The 21,847-nt window shown below is 42.1% G+C and overlaps 1 protein-coding gene across 3 annotated transcripts in view; it reads left to right on the top strand.

The window, feature by feature from the left end:
* Nucleotides 1-21,847, top strand: part of SEMA5B (semaphorin 5B) — a 272,595-nt gene that overhangs the window by 186,263 nt on the left and 64,485 nt on the right. For all 3 annotated transcript variants that reach the window (XM_075757063.1, XM_075757062.1, XM_075757064.1), the window contains 4 exons: nt 7,051-7,113; nt 16,810-16,908; nt 17,651-17,864; nt 20,445-20,730. In XM_075757063.1, coding sequence (XP_075613178.1) covers nt 7,051-7,113; nt 16,810-16,908; nt 17,651-17,864; nt 20,445-20,730 — 662 coding nt within the window. The remainder of the gene's footprint in view (nt 1-7,050; nt 7,114-16,809; nt 16,909-17,650; nt 17,865-20,444; nt 20,731-21,847) is intronic.

Genomic DNA, 21,847 nt, shown 5'->3' with positions numbered 1-21,847 from the left:
GTGCAGATGTACACCATTTATGTAATTTTTGTAAAATAGGTGAGCGAGGGTGGAGGAACTTCCTTCAGACTATTGCATTTCTCTCTGTAAGGATGTGGTAAGAGTTCGTGAGAGAGAGGAACATGAATATCCAAAGATGGTATTACTTGGAGCTGAGTTAAAGATTCATTCTTAAAATGAGAAAGTCCTTCTTTCTGATGAATTATTGCATCCTTACTATGCCAATATGTAGCATCTACTTCTGCTCTGATAGGAACAGAGCGAGTGATCAGCTTCAGCAGCCAATAAATGCCAGGCCAAAATCAGTCACAGTGTAGTAAGAGGCTGACTTTTGAGAAGGTCTGATTCAGAGATGAAAGTTATGGGAACTGGAACCCACTGATGGAATTTTTTTTTTTTTGCATGTTTGCCAACCTCCATCTTCTAAGTGATCCATTTTGAGGTCTTCCCGAGCTGACTCACTGTGCAGCCACTCCAGAAGAGCCACGCAATGGGGCCAGTCTGTGGACAGGCACTATGGGTGCTTAGCTTAAATGAAGCAAACAGCTTGAGTTTTACCGTATCTCAAAGGATCTGAGATCACTTAATGGAAGTCAATTAATAATTTGATAAAACACAATGCAATTCCCTTCATCCAAGCCCTCTTCTCTCCCTGCAATGAATTGACTGAATCCTGTGATCATTGCTCATACCTGTCACTGCACGCAGCAGTGCTCTGTAATTTGTATACTGCAGTATGTAGCAGAACTATTTATTGAAGCTTGGCGCTATGTTCTTTTGGTATTAGTTATCTGTTTATCAGACATGTTTATCACAGTTTTAATAAATTACCAGTGTTGGAAGAAAATGGCCTCTAGGGTATTAAGCTACTGTGTTTTATTATTAAGAAGTTAGATTTCAATAAGTTATTATTTATAGAGCACTGTACATGTGTCTTGTCCTCGAGAGACAAAAGCCAATGCTTCAAAAAGGGAATTTAACTTTCCACTTTTAGACTAAGGCAACAAGTCTTTATTGAGAAGTCCTGGAGGATTAAATAGGGGAGAAATAGCTAAAGTGTTGTAGTAATGTTTTTACAGTACACATCATAGAAACCTAAGTTAAACAAGAATCTTTTCATGGATTTTCTGGATTGAGCCTATAGTACTTTTTCCAGAGATTTTTTCCTCCTAGAAGTGCTGTAAGACCCAGCACTTACCAATCTCTTTTAAATGCTCTAGAATTTGCCCAAGGAAGGGTAGATTTACATTGGTGCTATCTTGTGTAGAGACTGCAAAGTATGTAGGAACCTAGAAATAAACTTATGAAATGGATTTGTCATTATCAGCAAGAATCTATGGGTGATATTTTAGAGGTCTGAAATCTGATCATCAGTATGGATGAAAAGATTGAGGCTGACATCTTGTAGGGGAATGAACTGGCCTCTGAGCAGCCACTGTGTGAAGGACTTGGTCTGCACCCCAATTTAGCAAAGTCCTTAAGCATGTCATTAAGCTAAACTGGTCCAGTAGAGTAAGTAAATATGTACTTTATTTTCATTAAATTTGGCAGATATTGAATGCAGTGCACAAACATCGTCCCTCCATGTTCCCCTCTCCCCAGACTTGGAGAAAAGTTTCCATACCTTGCTGTTAAATGAGCTGATCCAAAAAAAATTGTAAATGTAAATAAGAAATGCAGAGATTTGGGGCTGTTACAAGGAATCCAGGAAGCTGCCTTCAAAGCCAGCCTTTTTTTTTTTATTTTCCAGAGATACATTTCTCTGAACATACTAGTGCCTTGTACAGTTACTGGAAAGGAAAATGTAAATAAATACACAGGGAAAGAAATGACTGCCAGCTCAGGTGTCTAGTGAACAATAACTGTCATATCACAACACCTCCTGCCCTCCTTCCTCATGCATAACTGAGCGAAGGGTGATGTGACTGGCAGACTCTGCTCGGGGTGCCCTGCACGGCACACGCAGAGAACCAAAAGCACCTCTTACTCCGTGGGCAGACTGAGAAGTCGCCTGTGGGCACTGCAGAGAGTTGATGGAAATGGAAGCTCCTGCCGTTAGCAATCCCTGCAGACCCAAGGCTGGGACACAAGGTGCTGCTTCTGCTGATGTTAGCAGAAACCTGAGGAACTCAGTACCTTTTAGGAAATGCTGGGCATCTCACAGAATCAGTCCCTGGGTTTTTTTGCAGTCAGTCTGTACTTGGTTTTTTTTGTCTCCTTCCAAACATACACTATGTACATTTTTGTATTACACTTCCACTGATAGGAGAGAACAGCATGGTTCTGGGTCTGTCTGCAGGCATGCAAGGCTGCCAGTAGCTTGCATGGACTACTTACTTACTTAATGGAAGTGAGGTTGGTAAGAGATGGATAGATTTGTAATAAAGGACTTTAAAATTTAAGAACAGGTTTAATTTACCCGATAACTATGAACATAGCCTATTCTCTTCCAGTCTTCGCTTTCCAGTTTTAAAGCAATGTTATGGTTTTGCACAAAAACCTGCAACCTCTGTTGCGCAAGTACGGTGCAGGGATTAGTGTATATTTAATCTATTAAATTAATATGTGGTGTTTGAAGTAATTATAAATTGCTGGCCTGAATGTAAAAACTGGTCCATAGAAGTTGCAGAGATTTTCACATCAGCATTTGAGGATGCACATAACTGTTGATAACAGGACTTGCTAGTGACAGGTAGGTATTTTGGATGCCAGCACTGGGATGTGCAGGTAATTAAATAAATGTATCTAGAAAGCTTCTCTCAGCAGTGCATGATGAATAACTGATTTGACAGTACGTAATGAGCTAGAATTTCTAGAGCCCTGTTGATCTGCAGTCTGAACTGGGAGCAAACCATGATGCTCATAATTTATTAGAAGAGACATTAACTCTTTCTTTCTGTGTGCGGCATTTGAATATTCAGATATACACTGAGCTTAACTATTGTGGCCCATTTCCGTTAATTTCTAGTTGGGCAGTGTTGCACCAGATATATGTGGTTGCACACGACTGCTTCTCCTGTGGTTGTTCTTCTTCATGTGACTTCCTAAAGATGCAGAAATAACACACAACACCCCTCTTTTTTTTTTTTTTTTAATTGAGAAAATCTGCCTGCATAAAACTCAAGAACAGAAATAGAGATGTGAAGAAGCAGGTGTCCATGCAGATAGGCTGAAGGATGGCACATTTAATTGCGTTTTCAGTTCAGAGACAAAGTTGCTAGTACTCTCATGCCTGTCTGCACAGGTGGCTGGGCAGTCCTGCTCGTGGTTTGCGGGGCTCTTGTCTTACACAGCAGCTGCAGCCTGTAGCGGGTTGTTTCATTTGTATGACATATGAACCTGCTGTTCCCCCATTCTGCACGTGGGCCATGTGGTTGTAGATGAGGTCCTCAAAGAGGCTGGGAAACTGTTAGAAACTGCATTTCTTCTGGAAATGCAGGAGGGAAGAGATGCTGGAGAGCTTGTAAGGAGGTAGCATGAGGAGCTGGAGTGCTTTTGGTAAGGATGTAAGGGGAGGAATAGCTGACATCCTGACAGCCTAAAAAAGTGTCTGCTTGGTTGCTTGAGCACATGGCAAGTAGGGAAGCAGCTAGGAGAAAGTACATACTGTCCTGTGTTTGTATGTAGCCTTGCTCCCAGGTTTGTCACGTCTTCATCCAGGCTCTGTTTTCCGTGACCCATGTCATGAAAGCTGTTTTATTGCCACATGGGTCCAGAGGTGTCTACTTTACTGCTTTTGAGTGACACGTGTAGCAGGAGGTACAAAAGTAATCCCAGATGTGTTTTCTGGAGCTGGAAAACCTAAATGTCTCAGGCAATTGAGAAAATGAATCATAAATTCAGGATGATGACCCAGCTGAGTGACCAAAAAATTCTGGTGGATACAGTTTGTATCTCATCCAAGTGTGCAGAAGCAGCTTTCAGCAGTAAAAAGAAATAGTATTAATTTGGTTTACTGAGGGAGATGAGGAAAGGGGAGGAGGCACCTAACTCAGTGTGCAAGAAGCTGGCTACTGAGAAGTGCTATGATCAGGTAAGGAGGTGAAAGTACAAAGCATCCCTTACAGTGCCGTAAGTTATGCAAGTCCTAAGTAGGTGTCTGCCTCACTGAGAAACATCTGGATACGAGAGAGATCTTTGTGAGGGTTTCTCTGTCAAATGTCTAGGGTGTAGTTGGTACTGGAGCAAAATTAATCTAAGGCAGAAGAAGAAAATTTCACCTGGGAAGGAGGGGCTTGGGTTGGACATACCAGTGAGATGCAGGGAGCAGAGCACCATTACACAAGGAATTTGCACAGGGAAGCCCAAGACAACAGAGATGACAAGGGTGGGACATTTTGATCTGAAAAGACAGCTGATCAGTCAAGTAAAGAAACCAAACAATGCTACAGAGGTCAAATGAGAGCCCCAAGCTCAGAGTTCTGAGCCTGCTCAGACCTCTTACCAGGTCTAACCCAAAGGCCATGACCAGAGATGTGTGCAGGCCCCTGGGAGGCCAGCAGAAGGACTTGTCTAGGCAGTAGGTCAGCTGACTGGTGCATATTCATAACTCGCAGTAAAATTCTTTAAACACACATTAGGTCCTTGGTTTTGCAATTATATTTTTGTTACTGGTGAGATGTTCTGCTTTGCAGGGTCATGAATATTTTCTTTGAGTCACTAGAGGTCATTGGAGTTACTCAGCCCTCAAACTACCTCCTCCCTGTCCCAACAAAGACATGTGTGGGACTTGTAAAACATGCTCTGGATTGTCATATTGCTTAATTATCCTCTTAGCTCTAATGAAGTGCACCCTGACTAATGGTGCAGTCACAAACAACATGTTCCTGTAATTTGGGTCATCACCAAGAACTTCTGTTATCACTAGACTCATCAAGGTAGTGCTTCAGAAAGCTGAAGGGCAGTGTTGCCTAATAAAACAAAACATTTAGGCACTGAGAACGTAGCTGGAGGGGACCAGTGCTCTGACACGGGCTATGTTTACAACATGCCTCAAAGCTCTGCAGTGCAGGTGTCTGGCAAGAAGAGTTAGGTCCTAGGAGGCGAAATTCTTCTCTGTTGCACTGCTGCAGTCCCAGAAGACCCAGAGTATTTGGAGAGAAGCAGCATAGATTGTTGAAGAAACCAAGGATTTTTCTTTTCATTTTGTCCTGTCAAGCACTGTTAAGGTAAACTGGGCTGTACAATGGAGAGTGCTCTGTCTCTGTTTTTGAAATGGGAAGAAGAGCCACCTAATACACCTAATAAGCTCTCTCTTTTCTGGATTTTTTTTTTGATTTTTTTTTTTTTTTTTTTTATTAAGGTTGTCAAAAATTGATCCAAGGTGCAAGGATACTGTGGTTAGATGAATATTGGCTAGATTTGGGACCAGGGATGAAAATACTGCTATGCAGTTTTGCAGATGTCAAGGGTTCCTGGGAGTCATCAGTCAAAATTCCTTGCTCTCTTGTGATGGCTTATCGACGTGAGCTCTCTCATCCAGTGACATATCCCCTCTCAGGATATGGATAAATGATCCTTTCCAGCATGGACTTATCCCAGCTCTCACAAAACCACTTCTGAGGCACAGGCTTTTGGCCTTCAGCCTGGATTGGACTGCAGTGGGAGGTATTTCCCAAGCGACTCCCAGGAAAGATCTGTGCTCTTCCCTTCTCCCACCAGATCTTTGCCTGTGCTCATAAAGTCTTACTTCAAGCCAAATTGAACTGAATGCTCAGTTAATGGACAACATACTTTTTTTTTTTTTTTTTTTAAATAGGGTAGAAATATCCCTTCCCCAAATGTTGTATTTAAATGCATTTCCTGGGTGATAACATTTCTTGCAGTTCTGAGTGAGTCTCTTCATGGACCTGAACTGGGAGTGGGAAAATTCATCCCCTTTCTTAGCGGTCCCCCATCTTTCTCCTGAAAAAAACCAGGATTTATTATGTGTCAAGGGGACAATTTCTATGTAAGCCCAGAGTTTAAGAAAATATATTGGCTGCAGTGAGAAGGTTCAAGAACAGTTCAGATCCGGACCGAACTTTGAAGCCATTTCCTGTGTTGGTAATAGACTGGGGAAAAAAAAGAAATCCTGGCTCTTTGAGGGGAGCTTTGGATCTCTATCTGAACTTTGTGAGCCTGGCCTTTCCTTATGTAACAGAGCTATTTTTCAGGATGATGTATTATGTATAGTATGGATGTTTATATGTATTTTCACCTCCAGCTAACAATACCCGCTTGAATTTGTTAGGATTATTTTTAAAAAGTGCTGAAGGGAGGAAAATTGCAGAGGGCACTGAATGGTTGGGTATGTTGCTGAAAATTTTAAATCTAAAAGTTCTCTATAATGCAGCTTTGCTGGTCAAGACATCTCTTGCGAAGGAAGGTGCCTGTTTGCTCCAAAGCAGTCAGTCGGAGCTGACTGGGGATCCCACGTGCTCTCCGTCCCCAGTCAATAGTGCCCTCAGCCCTAATGTGTTGTACTCCACCTCAGGATCTGACCACACTTGTCTGGCATCACAAATCACCATCCAACCTTTCTCCCTGCTTCCCGTCTCTCCAGGTTTTGCCTGTAAGCTCCCAGTTGTTTTACCCAGCTCACTTCGCTGCAGGATTAATTAGAAGGTGACAATCTTGTGGGTAAACTTAAGGAGACCAGCAAATTTGTGCAGAACTACTCAACTTTGCTGCAGGGAAGCTTTTTATTTTGATGATGAGAGTGGGCAGTTTTATACAGCACTGTCCTCTTTGAAAAGAAAGTGATGGCTTGGCACGTTGGGCTTATGTCTTGGACCTTCCAGTTGAATGATGATCAGAAGTTGTATTTACATGTAAATTAAAGTCTGTCCTCTGTTAACATTCCAGTTGCTTCTGCCTCTGGACTTCTCATCTATTTATCATCTGTGTGCACTGTGAGCACAGCAGGAGCAAGATACATGTTCACCGTCACAACGCTGCATTTAAATTGGGCTGTGTAAATTGGCTGGAGATACTTGCTCTTGCTTTGGGAGTCTCCAGACATGGTGGTTGGTGGCATTGTCATGTGACTTGTGCATTTTGATTTCTCAGGCAACAGCATGGGGTTCAGATGAAGACACCAGGAGGTCCTGTCAAAGTAAAGGGAAAACAGAGGTAAGTTTTGCTTTGCTACAGTGATGCTATGGGTAAATTTGTTTGCACCATGTGAAATCCACACAGGGAGCATCTGACACCAGCTTGAGCTTGTAAATTTGCAGTAGTTTAGATCCACCACCACAAGTGTTTGAGCACCACCCAGCAAGTCATTTCAAAGGCCTCCCGTCCAGGTTATTAGACTTGCTCTGCATGAAATTCAAAGGTGATTTCTCTGCTGGAGAGGACACAATTTGTGACACATCAAGGAGCAGAGTGGTGGCAAGCCAGGGGTAACGTCTTTCAGTGGGGTCTGAGGCTGGGCAGGTTGGCTTAGTCTCGGTACTCAGCAGCGCGCTGCTGGCATTCGGCCACGTGGGCTTCGTTGCTTGTTTGCAGTTAGAGTTCATCTTTGTGTAATTTGCTTGAACACGAGAACTGAATCTGCTAGCACACTGCAGTCTGTTCAAGTGGAATATCACAGAGCACCTTCAGAGGCAGGTGCAGTCTGCTAAAATGTGGTTTAAAGCAAGAATTGCTTGAACCAAAGCATGTTCTCTCAGAAGTCTGGAGTTCGCAGACATTTCTGATCCAAACACAGGTCCTTTCTGCCCTTCTTCTGAGACTCTAAAACAAAGCCATCTATCAAAAAACAGGAAATATTTTGATTTTTCAAATGTGGTATTGGTACTGTTCAAAAATCAGGCCTCAACTGAGAGGGTGTCCTGTTGTCCTTAACACTGCTCCGCAAAGAGTTCGCAGTCTAAACCGAAGGAGCTGGACAAAGGGTAAGAGAGGATAAGCATGATCTTTCCTTAGACATGGACAGTCAAGCAGAGAGTCATTGTGTGACTGTCCCAAAATGCTGGAATTCTCCCAAGTTCCAGTTCAGTGTTTTAACACAGGGTTATATGATCTTCCATTGACCACGTTCATTTTATTATATAAACTTTATGTGATTACTGTATTAACTTGTGTATACACAAAAAAGCTAGCCTGAATTTTGCCCAATAGGCAACAATTTGCTTCATGTAGCTGTGGAGAACAGCAGTATGGGTATCCTAGAACATGTGTTAGAGTTTCATGTAGGATCTATGTTATGCCGGAAAACACCTTGGAGGCAAAATGGGCTGGGTTAGGTGAACACCAAACATGCTCTGCCACTAGAAGAAGAACCCAACAGAAGTTGGACAAAATTAAAAACCTCCAAAACCCAAGACATGAGGAATCTTTGTACTTTAAAATGTGTAAAGAAAGGATTTTGCTCTTTTCTTCCATTGTAAGGTTTGTGAGATTTAAATTGTATCCCATTGTTCATGAAGAATTTGAATTTAAAACCCGGAATTATTTTGTCAACCTCTGGATAAAACCATGCATTTGACTGAACAAATTCTAGGATAATTTCAATTTATCATTTTTTACTGTCATGTCAAAAGAAAGCGATGGTCTAAGTATCTTCACTGCTGCTGCCTCCTCACACTGCAAAGAGTTTGCCAAAAATTTCATGAGGATAATGCTCTGAACAGCTGAGTTTATGCTGATTGTGATCCAGAGCTTGAAATTGTTTGGTGGGTGCAGTGGCCATGGATGTGAAGTTCTGAGGAACAATAATTAAGCAGATTTTTAGACACTTCTTGACATACAATTAATGGCAGAGGTGTTGACTAAGAGTCTGACAAGAAGACATGAAGCTACAAAGGCAGAAGGATGCTGCAGTAGCTAAGTGAACTCAGATCTCCCAAGTATCTACTCTAACCTGTGTGTCCATGGCTGAGTCGCTCTTGGGGAGTCTACACATTCATTGTGACACTGCAGAGAAATGACTTGGCGCTAGCTGCAAAAATACCAAGTTTAGCTTAGCCAGCTGGTGAACTGCTCTGTTCCAGCTAAGAAGTCCATTTCTAACCCCGAATCTCTGCTTTTGGCTGGATAAACACAGCAAGTGAGGGCAGCGCTAATGTGAATATTTCTGATTCTGCTGCGCACTGGTAGTACAAGATCCAGAGCTCTGTCTGCCTCAGCTCTGCTTTATCAAAACTTGACTAATGGCAGTTTTCTACCTAGCACAGATGATTTAATGATAAATATGTTATGGATTGTCAGGCACTTAGATATGTGGTGACAGAGGCTAGAAATAAAGAGGACCTTTGGCTCTTATATTAACTCACAGTGTAGTTTGAGTAAGTTATATGACTGGTCCATTTTCCTTGCAGATTTAATAATATATGTATTTTAGGGTGAGGTTTTCAAAGCTACCTCTTGTACTAAAATGTCTTTTTTCCTCTTCATTCTTATGCTTGTTGAGTATCTAAATCAGATTCTTCCTGCTGCTTAGAAAATCTCTTCCTAAAATGCATATCACAGAAGTATAATTATTATGGCATGATGGTTACTCCACATTTGAGTACCTGTTGGCCAGAGAAAAGGGAGATGAGAAATCTGGGTCCCAGATTTGAGGTTATAAGGTACCATTAGGTCATTTCTTCTTACACCCTGTGTAGCTCTGGCAACAAATTTCGCCTCCTTATTCCAAACTTGTGTTTGGCTGCTGCACCTTTTTGAGGAAAGCAAACAGCTTTGAACTAAAGGCCTGAAGCAAATGGGCCGACTGTGTGCTTTGCTGGCTTGTTCTAATGGCAGATCACCTTCCCTGTTAACAACATGTACTTTATTTCCTCTTTGGATGTGGCTTCAGTTTTGAGTGGCTGGGTCTCATTTTGCCCTTCTATGCTGGATTAAAGAGCCCTTTAGTTACCAATATTTATTTTTTACAAAGGCACTTGTATGCTCTTCTCAACTCAGTACTTAGGCTTTTTGATAAAGTAAAAAGCTGAGTTCTCCAAGCCTCTTTCTCTTAAGTCGTTTTTCTACTGCCCTTGAATATTTATTGTGTCTGTCTTCTGCACACTCCAATTTTTCACCTGTATTTCCTTGTCAATCTCTCTAATGCCTAAGTGTGATTAAAACAGTCTTCCACCTCTTATTCACCGTCCTCTGTTCATATACTTGGCAGTTTCATAAACTCTTCTGCCATAGGAGATCATGCAGAATTGCCTAGCCACTGTGACCACTAAATCCTTTTCACAGTTGCTAGTCTTGGGATGTAATATCCCAGTCTATACATAGAGCCCCTTTGTTCCATGCTATTTAATGCATAATATCTTACAAAAATTTATTTTGTTTGTTGGATCCAGCTCACCAGTCTAGCATATATCACTGCATATATAGTGAGACATTGGCCTCACTGGTAATTGCTATTTTCATAGTATTTGGGTTATTCACAAATGTTCGTTAAGAAAAATGTTGATAGTGGGCTAGTACTACTGCATCTGGGACTCTGCTAGAATAGCAAGTTTGTGAATGATTTCGCTCTGAGGACTTCTTTCAGTCCAGTCATTTATCAGATTTTAATCCATTAATATATATGTTCTTGAACCTGATTTTAAAATTAACTCTCCACAATATGACATGTGATATTAAAACAGACACCTCAGAAGAGTCTACTTCATTTATGTTGTATTTATCAACCAAAACTTGTGATTTCCTAGAAGAATTGTATATGCTTTATTTGCCGTGTCTCTGGAGATCCATGCTGGCTTCCACTAGTAACCATTCCTGGTTTTGTAGCATTTATAAAATGTATCCTGATCAGCACCTTAATATTGTCCCCTGGAAAACATCCACATTACTGAGACAATGCAGTGAACGAAGTCAGTGTCATGCTGCTTTTCTTTCTGTCTTCCAAATGATACACCCAGATGTTGTAGTTAAAATGAGTGATGGATAGAGCGGAAGGGGAAGAGCTATATTTAATTTCATTAGGAGTTGCTCAGCTTCTAGTTTGTAATTGGTTTGTCTCTGCACAACAGTCCACATCCACCACATCTAAGGAATTTTGCCCAGCATGGAAAGTTGTGGCTTTCTAAACAAGAGCACTTTGGTCTTGTCTAAGTACAGAATTATTTGTTAACTTTCCAAAAGCAGCACACTGTCATTTCAAAGCATGAAAGGGAGCCGTTTGTGAAAATGGCAGTGATCCATCTCTTACATGCTGTCCTGAGAGTTTTGTATAGCCAGGAAAAAGCTGGTGCACTAACACTTCTGGAGCAAGAAAGAACCAAGAGAAACGTCTGATGGGCATCCAGCTACTGATTGTCCCCATATATTGCCAGTATAGTTTTTTCCATTTATTGGATGATGTCCTGATGCTGGGGGAGTCTTATGATTCACACAAGGTTACAGGGAAATAGCCCAAGGCTAGAGCCCACCTAAATGGGTTTGGTGCTGAAATTGCTGAGCTAATGGAGGAATCTGCTGTTTCAGGCCTTCAGGTGGCTCTGCATCACACAGAGGATGTGCCCTCTGGTTATCTAGAAGAGCTGGGAATCTCCACACCACTTACAAATAATAGCCATCCAGGTAGGACAGGTACCATATAAATCCCCAGGCAAACAGAAATAACCAGGAGGCTGTCAGATATTTTTTCCCCCTTTGTAACTGGTCCTAGAGATCTGAACCTACTTTCCTAGTATTTCTGCTAAGCTATCAATGCAGAATCAGCCCCCAAATTTGATTTCAAGTCCATCAAAGAAAACTTGGTTGGAAAAATCATTAGCAATTCTCTTTGCTATCTGTTGCACTCAAAGGAGAAAGGCAGCTTGATCAGGGTATTGGCTTAAACTGATTAATAGAATTGTTTGTCCAAAGAAATAAATACAGATATCTGAAAATGTGTTAATAACAGTGCTCGAGAAGATGTTAGGTCTTGATTATTTTTTAACAAATTGGGATGAACAGCAACAGATAAATGTTTGCTGCACTCTAAGATGTCGTTCAAGGGCAAACATGGGGTTCTGCTGGCTGCTTCTCTGAACCGCAGGTTGTACTCCAGGAGTTTGTGTTTCTTTACTGAGGACAACAGACCATCTGAAACAGCTATTTTTCTCATACAGTATGTAACTGTGGTTTTAATCTGTGATTAAAATATATCAGTATGTGATGAAATAGTGTTAGCTTAAAAAAAAAAAGAACAAAAAAGGAGATTTCTGACAACAGAACTTGAGTGGTTTATTCAAAGCAAAAGGCCAATTAAGTAAAATTCAAAGAAAAATACATCTGTACAATGAGATTAAGGGTTTATAAAATTTCAGAACTCCAGTGTCCAGAGATGACAGGTGAAACAACTCAAGAAGCACCTGCAGCTGGTTTATCCACTGCATCCTGAAAGTATCTTTGTGAATTTTACCTCAAACTGAAGCCGGCAGGAGTTCAACGCCTCCGTTTGCTGATCTGTCCACATGAACGAAGGGAGTAACAGGGCACCACTGTTGGTTCTCTGGTTTGAAATGTGCTTTCAAAGTAGCCTGATGCCTGTATGAGCTAGAAAGAGGCCTGCTCCTGTCAATGGTCATGGACATAACAGCACTCTTAGACACATTTAACTCTAAATGTTGCAAAAAATGAAATAAATGAGGATAAAATTAATCTGAGGGGATTGAGATGGAAGGGCTTCAGTGAAGTTTATTAGTGACTGTGAGACGCTGTGCCCTGTAGGGTTGAGCATTAGAAGTTGTATACTCTTCCTTTCTAGGAAAATGAGGGTCATTAGACTAGAGAAAAGTGGTATCTGCTCCATTTAAGGCCTTATCTCAAAAAAGGGACCAGTACCATGTAATTTTGAGGAAGGAGCAAGAATCCCAAAGTGGGTAACATGTAATTCGTAGGAAAATTGGAGATATGCTTAATGCTCTGGCAGTGAGCCACAGGTTTTTATCAGCTCTGCCATATATTTAATAGTAATCCCAACTAATATAACTGGGTTATTCTCATTAACCATATAAATACCCAGTCTTCCCCCTTTATTTAAATCCTTAATCTCTTGATCCCAATAATATCTTCTGGTGATGAGATTTGCAGACTGATCATACACAGATTTAACTGTCTGCTCCATAATGTGAGAGCAGGATCCAAATATTGTCTCGTCTGGACAGAACTGAGTTCAAATTTGCCAGGTTTTCTGGCTATATTAAAGCCAGGCTGAATTTTGTCTCCTGCACACCTAGAGTTTTCCAGCCACATGGAAGAAACTGCATTAAATAGCTCTGATTTTCTGTAGGGCTTTGTGAGATCATTTTACTAACTAGTTGCCCCAGCTACAAATTGTTATAGAGAGCAGCGTGTTGAATGACTTTTCGGAGCAAATCCAGGCTGGTTTAAAGAACACAGAGAGGAGACCGTTCCTTGCTAGTTATTTTGAGAATAGGGTAGAAAGAGGATCTAATGTAAATCTCACCAACACTGTCTCGAGAAAAATCCTGCAAGTTGGAGCATTTAAGTGGTTCGGTTTCTTCTTTGCTTTTGTTGGAGGTTTTCATAGACTGACATGACTGGCAGTGGGTACAGCAATAAGAAATACCAGATAAGCACAGTATTCCTCTTTGGGCCAGGCAGGCTAGAGAGGTGGGGTCTGATAGATCTTTGTTGCTGTCCTTCAGGATCTCCTCTGACTCAGTGTGTCACCATGCAAATCCTTTAGCACCTGTGTGTTTTGATTCACCTAGCTGAGAGGACAGGGCAGATGGATAATGTATGTCTGTGTTAGAATATTACTTCAAGCAGTATACATTGCTTTGAGACAAGAGGATGAAACATACATGATATCATTGCTCTTCCTCCAGGAGTGGAGTGCTGTTGCCACCATCAGTAAGGCAGGTCCAGGGAAAACACCTACTCAGTTAATTCATAGGAACAACTGCTGTTGGATATGGCCCACGCTTAGTAGCATCGTTATTTAAGCAGAGTAGAAAAGATCCACTAGTCACCCCAGTTTCTGCCTTTACGGCCAATGAAATAATTAGTGGGCTTGGGGCATCCAGTTCCCTGTCAAAAGTTTCCAGTCTAATACCTCATCCATACTGACTCTGCTCTTCTGCTCTTTGCTACTGCAGTTGGGACTGGGCTGGAACTCACAGATTAAATATTCTGGTGCAGGTTCAGACAGCAGCAGATATATTTGCTCAGTATGGATTCTCCTCTGTTTCAGTAAATAACTTCTGCTTTGGACTGAATGGGTACAAATAAAACCGTGCTTAATTAGGCTAACATAACACAATATTTTACCAGTTTTCAGCATCCTTACCAACCCAGTCTACTGTGCCTTGAAGTAAAGCGTGCGACAGAAACATCACTGCCAGTAGACTCCAGAAGACCATCCAGCACACGATCTCACAGAGAAATTCTTTTTTGTGTGCTATCCTCTCCTCAGTTGGGAAGATTTTTATAGACATTAGAGTTTCTTAATCTGTATATAGTTCTGTGCAGATAAGTGAATTCTTCAAATTAGGATTTTAGATTTCTGCAGGACAGGGTTTTAGTTAGGAATATATTGAAGTGCCTTGGCAGGAAAGGATCCAGTGACATAAATTATATTAGCCGATTTAGGTCAGAAGCTATGCTCAGACTCTGCACAAAGCACAGAAGGGTGGAAGTGGAGGGGGAGCAGATGGGTACTCTCTTATTGTGTGAAATTTGGGTACAGAGCTGCATTCTGGGTGAGATGCCAAATCAATCATATTCTGAAAACAAAACCATGTTGGGAGAGGAACCCACACCTTTTTTTTTTTTATAGCATCCCCTCAAGAATTTCTAGTACTTTGCAGTTAAATATATAGTGGTTCTAATATTACGTGGAATTGAATAACTGTGCTGTATAGAAAGAGGAATGACTTAACCCACTCATGAAATGCAGATGTCTCTAGGGCAGGGAATAACTAAGAGGGCTCACAGCACCACGTAACAATGACAGGAGAGGGCAGAGAGGCCAGCAAGCCCTTCGTTTTGTCAAAGGAAGCAATGAAACCTCTATTCTGAACACACAGCAGGTGCGACGGTGCTTCTCAAGGTCCTATTTGATAGACTGATGCACAGTCACCATGACTGATCTGCTTCTGAATTAAGAAGTGCTGAACGGACCCAGCTATGAATTTAAGCTCTCGTTTTCAGGTGCCAGGCATTATGTATCTGATCCCAGATGCCCCTGCCGAGATGCAAGACTGGCAGTACCTGCTCTGTGGCACTCTGTAGCCTCTGCACGGGCTGGGCGAGCGCTCCTGGGCTAGCTCTGGAATGGAGTCCCCACGATCTCCTTTTGAAAGCAAACCCCACATGTCATGCCCATGTAGTCGCTTGTCTGTTGCTACCACTGGTGGGGTTTCGCTAAATGCCATCCTTCAATGGGTTGATTTCCATACAGCAAATGAAAAGAGATAGCACATAATCCAGCTAAGCAAGCCTCTTCCTTTCCAGATGATAGGGAGTGTTTTCACACTGCTGAATCTTGCAAATGAAGTCTTCAGGGAAACGATCAACAGCGTGGAGCGCTGTGAGACAGGGAAGCTCGCAGAGTGATTGCTGCTCACAGAAGGAGAAGCGGTGTCTGCAGCTGTAGGCTCAGTTTAGTGGCAAATTATGATCTATTGGAGGGAGGAAAGCAAAGCAGCCAGGATAACCCAGCCGAGGTTATTATTTTCAACAAGTTTCCTTTTCTGTTTCCAGCAGAATATAATAGACTTTCTTCTCGTGGAGCTCTGTGGGTGCCAGTCATTAGCCATTGCTCATATCCTTTCCTCTCAGGTGGCGGCAGAGCCCAGGGCAGGCAGCCTGGTGTGAGGCTTGCAGTACATCTCTCATGGGGGTCTTCAGACAAGCCTTGGGGCAGGCAGCTCTCAAGCCTCTTGCACTGCCCGTGGGAGTTGCACGCTAGCATTGCACCTCCCGTTCCCTTTGTGTCATGTTAGAAAGTCCCTGCTTTATGTGGCCTCTTCCTCCCCCATGGTTTAACTCCTCGAAGATGCTCAGTTAGCCTGAGCTGCAGTCCACAGGTCTCTGGGTATGAGGCTGTGAGGAAAAAGAGACTGTGGCTCTCTCCAACAACATGAAGGATATTTTTATGGGGAAAAAAAAACCCCAAACCAGCCAAGTGCAGCCTTGTGCTGCCACCCCTAGCTCAGCATGGGAGATCTGGAGCCCCACACCTTTGGGGACTGGCATGTGAAGGCAGTTGCCTATTTGTACGAGCAAAGGGTCATGTGGTTGAGAAGAGGAGATTTACTGTTTCTCACTGGCCGGGCCTGAAAGAGAAGCTTTCTACCATGGAAAATTCTGAGCACAGGATCCTTGTGGGAGGCAGGAAGTAACAGCCTGTTCAAGCACGAGGTTCTCCTGACCAGCCTGGTCTATTAAAGAGAAGTTCCTGCTGTTTGGTGTGTTGGAAGTTCCTGGCACTGATGTGAATTATAGTGCAGACAGACCTGCTGTCCTTCACTGGAGTTAGTGTCTGGGTGACATTTTCTAAGCTGCAGCATTACTGGGAAAAATAGGTCAGAAGTGTCATTATGAAAAGAGGGAGAATTCCTCCTCCAGTCAAAGCAGAGCACAGAACGAGGCACTTGTGTGGCTAATACAGAGTCAGCCTGGTGGATAATATCCTATTCAGGCACTGTGCAGGGCTGTGATTAGAGAAATCACCAGCAAATTGGGCTTGCTCACTTAGACCACTAGGTCCCTACAGCTGTGCACTGCCTGATGCAACAAACCTCAGTCCGAGTTAGAGCTAAGGAAGATGTATTCCACCTGCAATACGGGTAATTTTTTTATGTAATAAATAACCCTACAGTCTCCTTTTCAAAAATCCTTTGTCTCTGTTTTGTGTCCCTATAGGAAGAGTGCCAGAACTATGTCCGAGTGCTGATTGTTTATGGCAAGAAGGTTTTTACCTGTGGTACCAATGCCTTCTCACCGGTGTGTTCCAGTCGACAGGTCTGTTTTGCCTCTTGCAGTGATGGAGAGGACTGGATATGTGCTCTGGGGAAGGCCAGTCATTTGGCAGGGCATCATGGCTGCAGAGAATATGTTCCAAATGTAGCTCATCTGAAATTGTTTTGGTTTTCTTCTTTGGGCCCCTTTGGGCTGCTTTGGGGCAGTGGGTGTATCCGCACGTGGGAAGCAAAAAACTGATGAGCGAGCTGGATCTGGACAAAGTGCTGCTCACGTAAACCTTGGGTATACTGTTGAAAATGGGGAATGTAGACAAGCTTAACTGTGAATGCCTCCTGAGCTGAATACTTAAGTGTTTCCTTAAAATAAATGGCAAAATTCCCTTTGGCTTCAAGGGAGACAGGGGCAGGTCCAGAGAAATGTTTATTTTTATATTTTTTAATGCCAGTGTACATACAAGTGGTGTCTATGGAAGATTAGAAACCTGTGCTAGCAGCAGGAGCACCTGATTACACCGAGTGGGTTGGGGCCTACAGGCTTTATTGGCTGGGGAATTATCCTTCTTACAAAGCCTCACATTGGATCAGTGACACAACTTCTTATGTTGGCAAATGATGGATGTAAAGATCAATTTACAGTCATCGCTGGCATTACTTTCTTACAGCTGCCTGTTTTTTTAAAATCAGGGTTTTGCTCATAGGTACTGGTGGGCAAACTGAATTCTCTGTACCAGTAAGAAAGCCAGATGCTCTTTAAATTCTCTCCTCTCTCCTTTTAAACACAGGTAGGAAATCTTAGCAAAATCATTGACAGAATTAATGGAGTGGCTCGGTGCCCATATGACCCTCGGCATAACTCGACAGCTGTGATTACATCACGAGGAGAACTCTATGCTGCAACTGTAATTGATTTCTCTGGACGGGATCCTGCTATTTACCGCAGCCTTGGAAATGTTCCCCCACTTAGGACAGCACAATACAACTCCAAATGGCTCAATGGTAAAGTCATGTGGGTCATATCTGAGCAAGTGATGTATTAAAGTCAACTTGGCAGGCTTGTAAATCTTTCCTTCTGTTTTCATATTGGGATCCAGAGTTATGATGGGGAAGAGCTTCCGGTGCAATCGTCAGTGCAGCTTAGAAGACATTTAAAAATAGCCTGGAAGTATTTCAGAGAAGTTGATTTAGATTATAGAAAGTGGGTCTTACAGGTTACTTAACATATACATGGGTCTTTGTCTTGTGAGATGACCATATATGTCCTTTCAACAAGAAAAGCACTGAAAGATTTGAAGATCAAAACCAACTTAAAGCATCACAGTGTTGACCCAGTTCTGCACAGTGTTAAGCACTCTCTGCTTCCACTGACTCAGCTGAAGATGGTTGGTCTCAGTGCAAGATCAGTCCAAAAATGAGAAATTTCACAGCATGTTATGTTCCATGTGAACCCATGCTGTTGTGGATTTTTGGTTATTAAAAGCAGCCGTTACCTCAGTGTGATAATACCCTGCATCAAGCAAGCTATAGAATGTCAGCCAGTAATTCCTGCACTGAGTCCACACCTTCTGACTGGGGCAAATCACATCTTCTCTGAGCAGATTGTAGTGATGGAGACCCCAATACTCCCCCTCTTTCCTTTGACCCAGGTAAGTTGATAAGATATTCAGAATCTTTCTGTTGGATTTGAGGACCTTTCAATCAAAGATACAAGCAGTGGGACTGTGCACTCTCTGGAGCTTAATGAGATTGAACTAGGCTTCTGCAGGCATACTGAAGTCAGTAGGGAGATCTGGAGTTGTAGGAGAAGAGTGTCATCAGGCAAGACTGTGAATTAGGGCCAAGAAGCAGCATAACCCCTATACACTCATTAGAAATATGTGCCTGTTGTCTGCGCATGAAGCCACAGAAGGCAGAAGGAAGCCACATTGGAACAGAGGAGTTTAAGGAAAGGCAAATGGAAACTGAGTTTCTCGTCTGTGATTGGAAAAACTAATATGACGCTTGGATTTATAACCTTGCACAGCATTGGTGACATTGGAGTAATTTCATCCTGTTCTGGCCACATTTCAACAAGAAACAGAAAACTTGAAGATGATTCAGTGAAGAGCCATGGAGTGATCCGAAGCTTGGAAAGCCTGCCTCACAGTGAGAGACTTAAGGAGCTCAATTTATTTATCTTTCTGAAAAGGAGATAAAAGGTGTTTTGTTCATGATATGGAAGTACTTACATCAAGAGAAGATTTCTGGCAGGATAACGTTCTTTAATCTAGCAGACAAGTCATGACAAGAACCTGTGATTGGAAGCTGAAACCAGATAATGTCAAATGGAAAGAGAAGTACAGTTTGCATCTTGGGCAGTCTTTAGTCATTTGAACAAGTCACTGAGGAAAGTGATGGACGTAAAGCCATGTGACATCATTGTCCAATAAGATCGGATCTTCTTCGAAAGAAGAAGTGGTCAAATTCACCTGTTAGTTACAGGATCTGGTGGCGGAATTACAGGGTGAAATTCTCGGGTTCATGTTAAACAGAAGGTCAGATTGGTGATCACAATGGTCCCATTAAGGTTCACTGTTTGTTTGAGGGAGAAAGTCTGATGGGAGATGCTTTGCAGTGCCCTCCCCTTTGTACCATTGTCTGCCTCCCAAACCTGCCTTGCCGCACCATCAGCCAGTGTTTCTCTCCCTCTGCCACAACTGTTCTCCTTTCACTCCTGGGCTGCAGCATTAAAGGAATTCTGTACTCTCCTTTTTTCTTCCTTTGAGCATTACTCAGAAATGAACATTTTAAAAGCACCCTATAAAATCAACAGGGTTTGTTTTGTTTAGTCAAATATTATTCATTGGCCAATCTTTTCCCTTTGCCAAAGAAACTGTTGGGATAAAAGACCGTATACTTTAAAGCTTTGTTAAATACCCAATTAAAATATTCACTACAAAACCAATTCCAGGTTCTTTTCAATTCTTGTAAAAATAATAACAATAATTCTAGGAGAAAAAAGAATTAAGGAGAGCTTGTTTCAATACTGTCAGTCTGTGGCATGGTTTTGTTTTATGGACATAAGATAATCTTTTGTGCCTAGAAACTGGAAAGGCTTTGTGATAAAAGCCAGATGTGATTGCGCTCAGAGAGTAGGTTGAATGTTTCAATGCAGCAGTCTGGGGAATCAGGCGGATGCACACAGCATATTTAACACATCGTAAGGTGTTCTTCAGAAGTGAATAGGTGAAGGAACCCAATGGGAAGGCTTTATGTTGTAAAATGAGTATAGGTACAGAGAATAGTCATGCATATGCAAAGTGTTCAACTCTGCTTTCACTGAAATCAGTAGCAGGTTTGCCAATAAAGTGAGAAAACAATGGGGTCTTTCCAAGATCTGAAAAATGTAACTAGAACTGTATCCCCATATATCATTATTCCCATCTACTGTTTTTATGTCCTCTGCTGATTCCAAACTCCCTGTGGTCCCAGCTTTGACAGCCTGCGTAAAGAGAGCTGGCGGCGCAATGCATTGAGCAGGTCAGTGAGCACGGATTGATTTCTGACCTGTATAAATCTCTTCAAATGTTTGTTTTTCAGAGCCTAACTTTATTGCTGCATACGACATCGGTTTGTTCACCTACTTCTTCTTCCGTGAGAATGCGGTAGAACATGACTGTGGTAAAACGGTGTATTCTCGTGTGGCAAGGGTTTGCAAAAATGATATTGGAGGGAGATTTTTGCTGGAGGACACATGGACAACTTTCATGAAGGCCAGGCTGAACTGCTCCCGTGCTGGAGAAATCCCTTTCTATTATAATGAATTGCAAAGCACCTTCTACCTTCCTGAGCAAGATCTGATCTATGGTGTCTTCACTACTAATGTGTAAGTTGCACTGGTTTTACTGCCCTTCTATCCCCAGCAGTCTGAGACTGACAATATCTTGATTTCTTAGACAGTCTGAGGATTAATTTTTGAAAGGTCTTTTGGTTAACGTGAAGGAATAGATAGGTCTGTGTTATCCATCATGGCAATATAGCCTTTAGGACAATGTTTCTAATCCATGGTTCATAGATTTCTGGAGTCCATAAACGGTGACTATGCAGTTCTAGAGTAGCTTAATTTGATATATACCTGGGCTGTGACAAAGTTCTGACTTTTTGTAGTGGCAACACTGCTTGTGTAGTTCAGAGAGCTGGTCTAAAAATGATCCAACAGAAAAATGTAATTAATTTCCAGCCAGGTTAACTGCCTGGGTCATCTGACACAATTTTTTGAACACTGGGGCTGGCCCATGAGAAGGACAGGTACGTATGCTTGGGAGAGAAGGGCTGGAAGGAGGAAAATGAGGCAGATGGGATCACAACAGCCTAGACTGAAATCAGCATAAATTGCTGTTGAACAACACTTTATAGAAGCAAGGTCATGCAGGCTACACAGCACTTTATATTTCCAAGGGGGACTGTACCTCCGCTACAGAACTCTTTCAGGTCCACAAATCAAAAGCAGCTTTGGAACTCCGAGGGGAAGGCATGATTTCTGAAACTTCATAATCACCTCTTCTTGGCTTGATATTGAAAAAACTTGTAATTGGAATGATTTAGTGTAGCTGTGAAAGCAGAAAGGAGAAGAGTTAATTAAAAAATATATTAAAAAACTCATAATGTATATTTTTAAGTCAGGAAAACTCAAATAACTTTTTCTCTGAAGCCCAAGGCTAGGTTGATAAGTTTCAAGCTATAACCAGTCTGCTTGGTATTGAGTTTCAATAATACATGTTCTCCAGGGGGGTGTTATCCTGATGTGTAAACTAGAGAATGAAAATCTTACTCCACACGACAAATACTCAAAGTGCCTTTCTCATGCTGGGTAGCCAACTTCTTTGGGGTTTTTGTGTGCGATGGAGTGCTGTTCAACGTGAGTAAGGATCTGGTCTCAAGAATCCCACAGCAAACCAAAGAAGTGAAGCCCCACTGAAGTACAGACCTTCCTGTTTTAATGT

The sequence above is a fragment of the Balearica regulorum genome, chromosome 6 (genome assembly GCF_011004875.1).
Source record: "Balearica regulorum gibbericeps isolate bBalReg1 chromosome 6, bBalReg1.pri, whole genome shotgun sequence".
NCBI classification, from domain to species: Eukaryota; Metazoa; Chordata; class Aves; order Gruiformes; family Gruidae; genus Balearica; species Balearica regulorum.
This window is presented reverse-complemented; position numbering and strand designations above follow the sequence as displayed.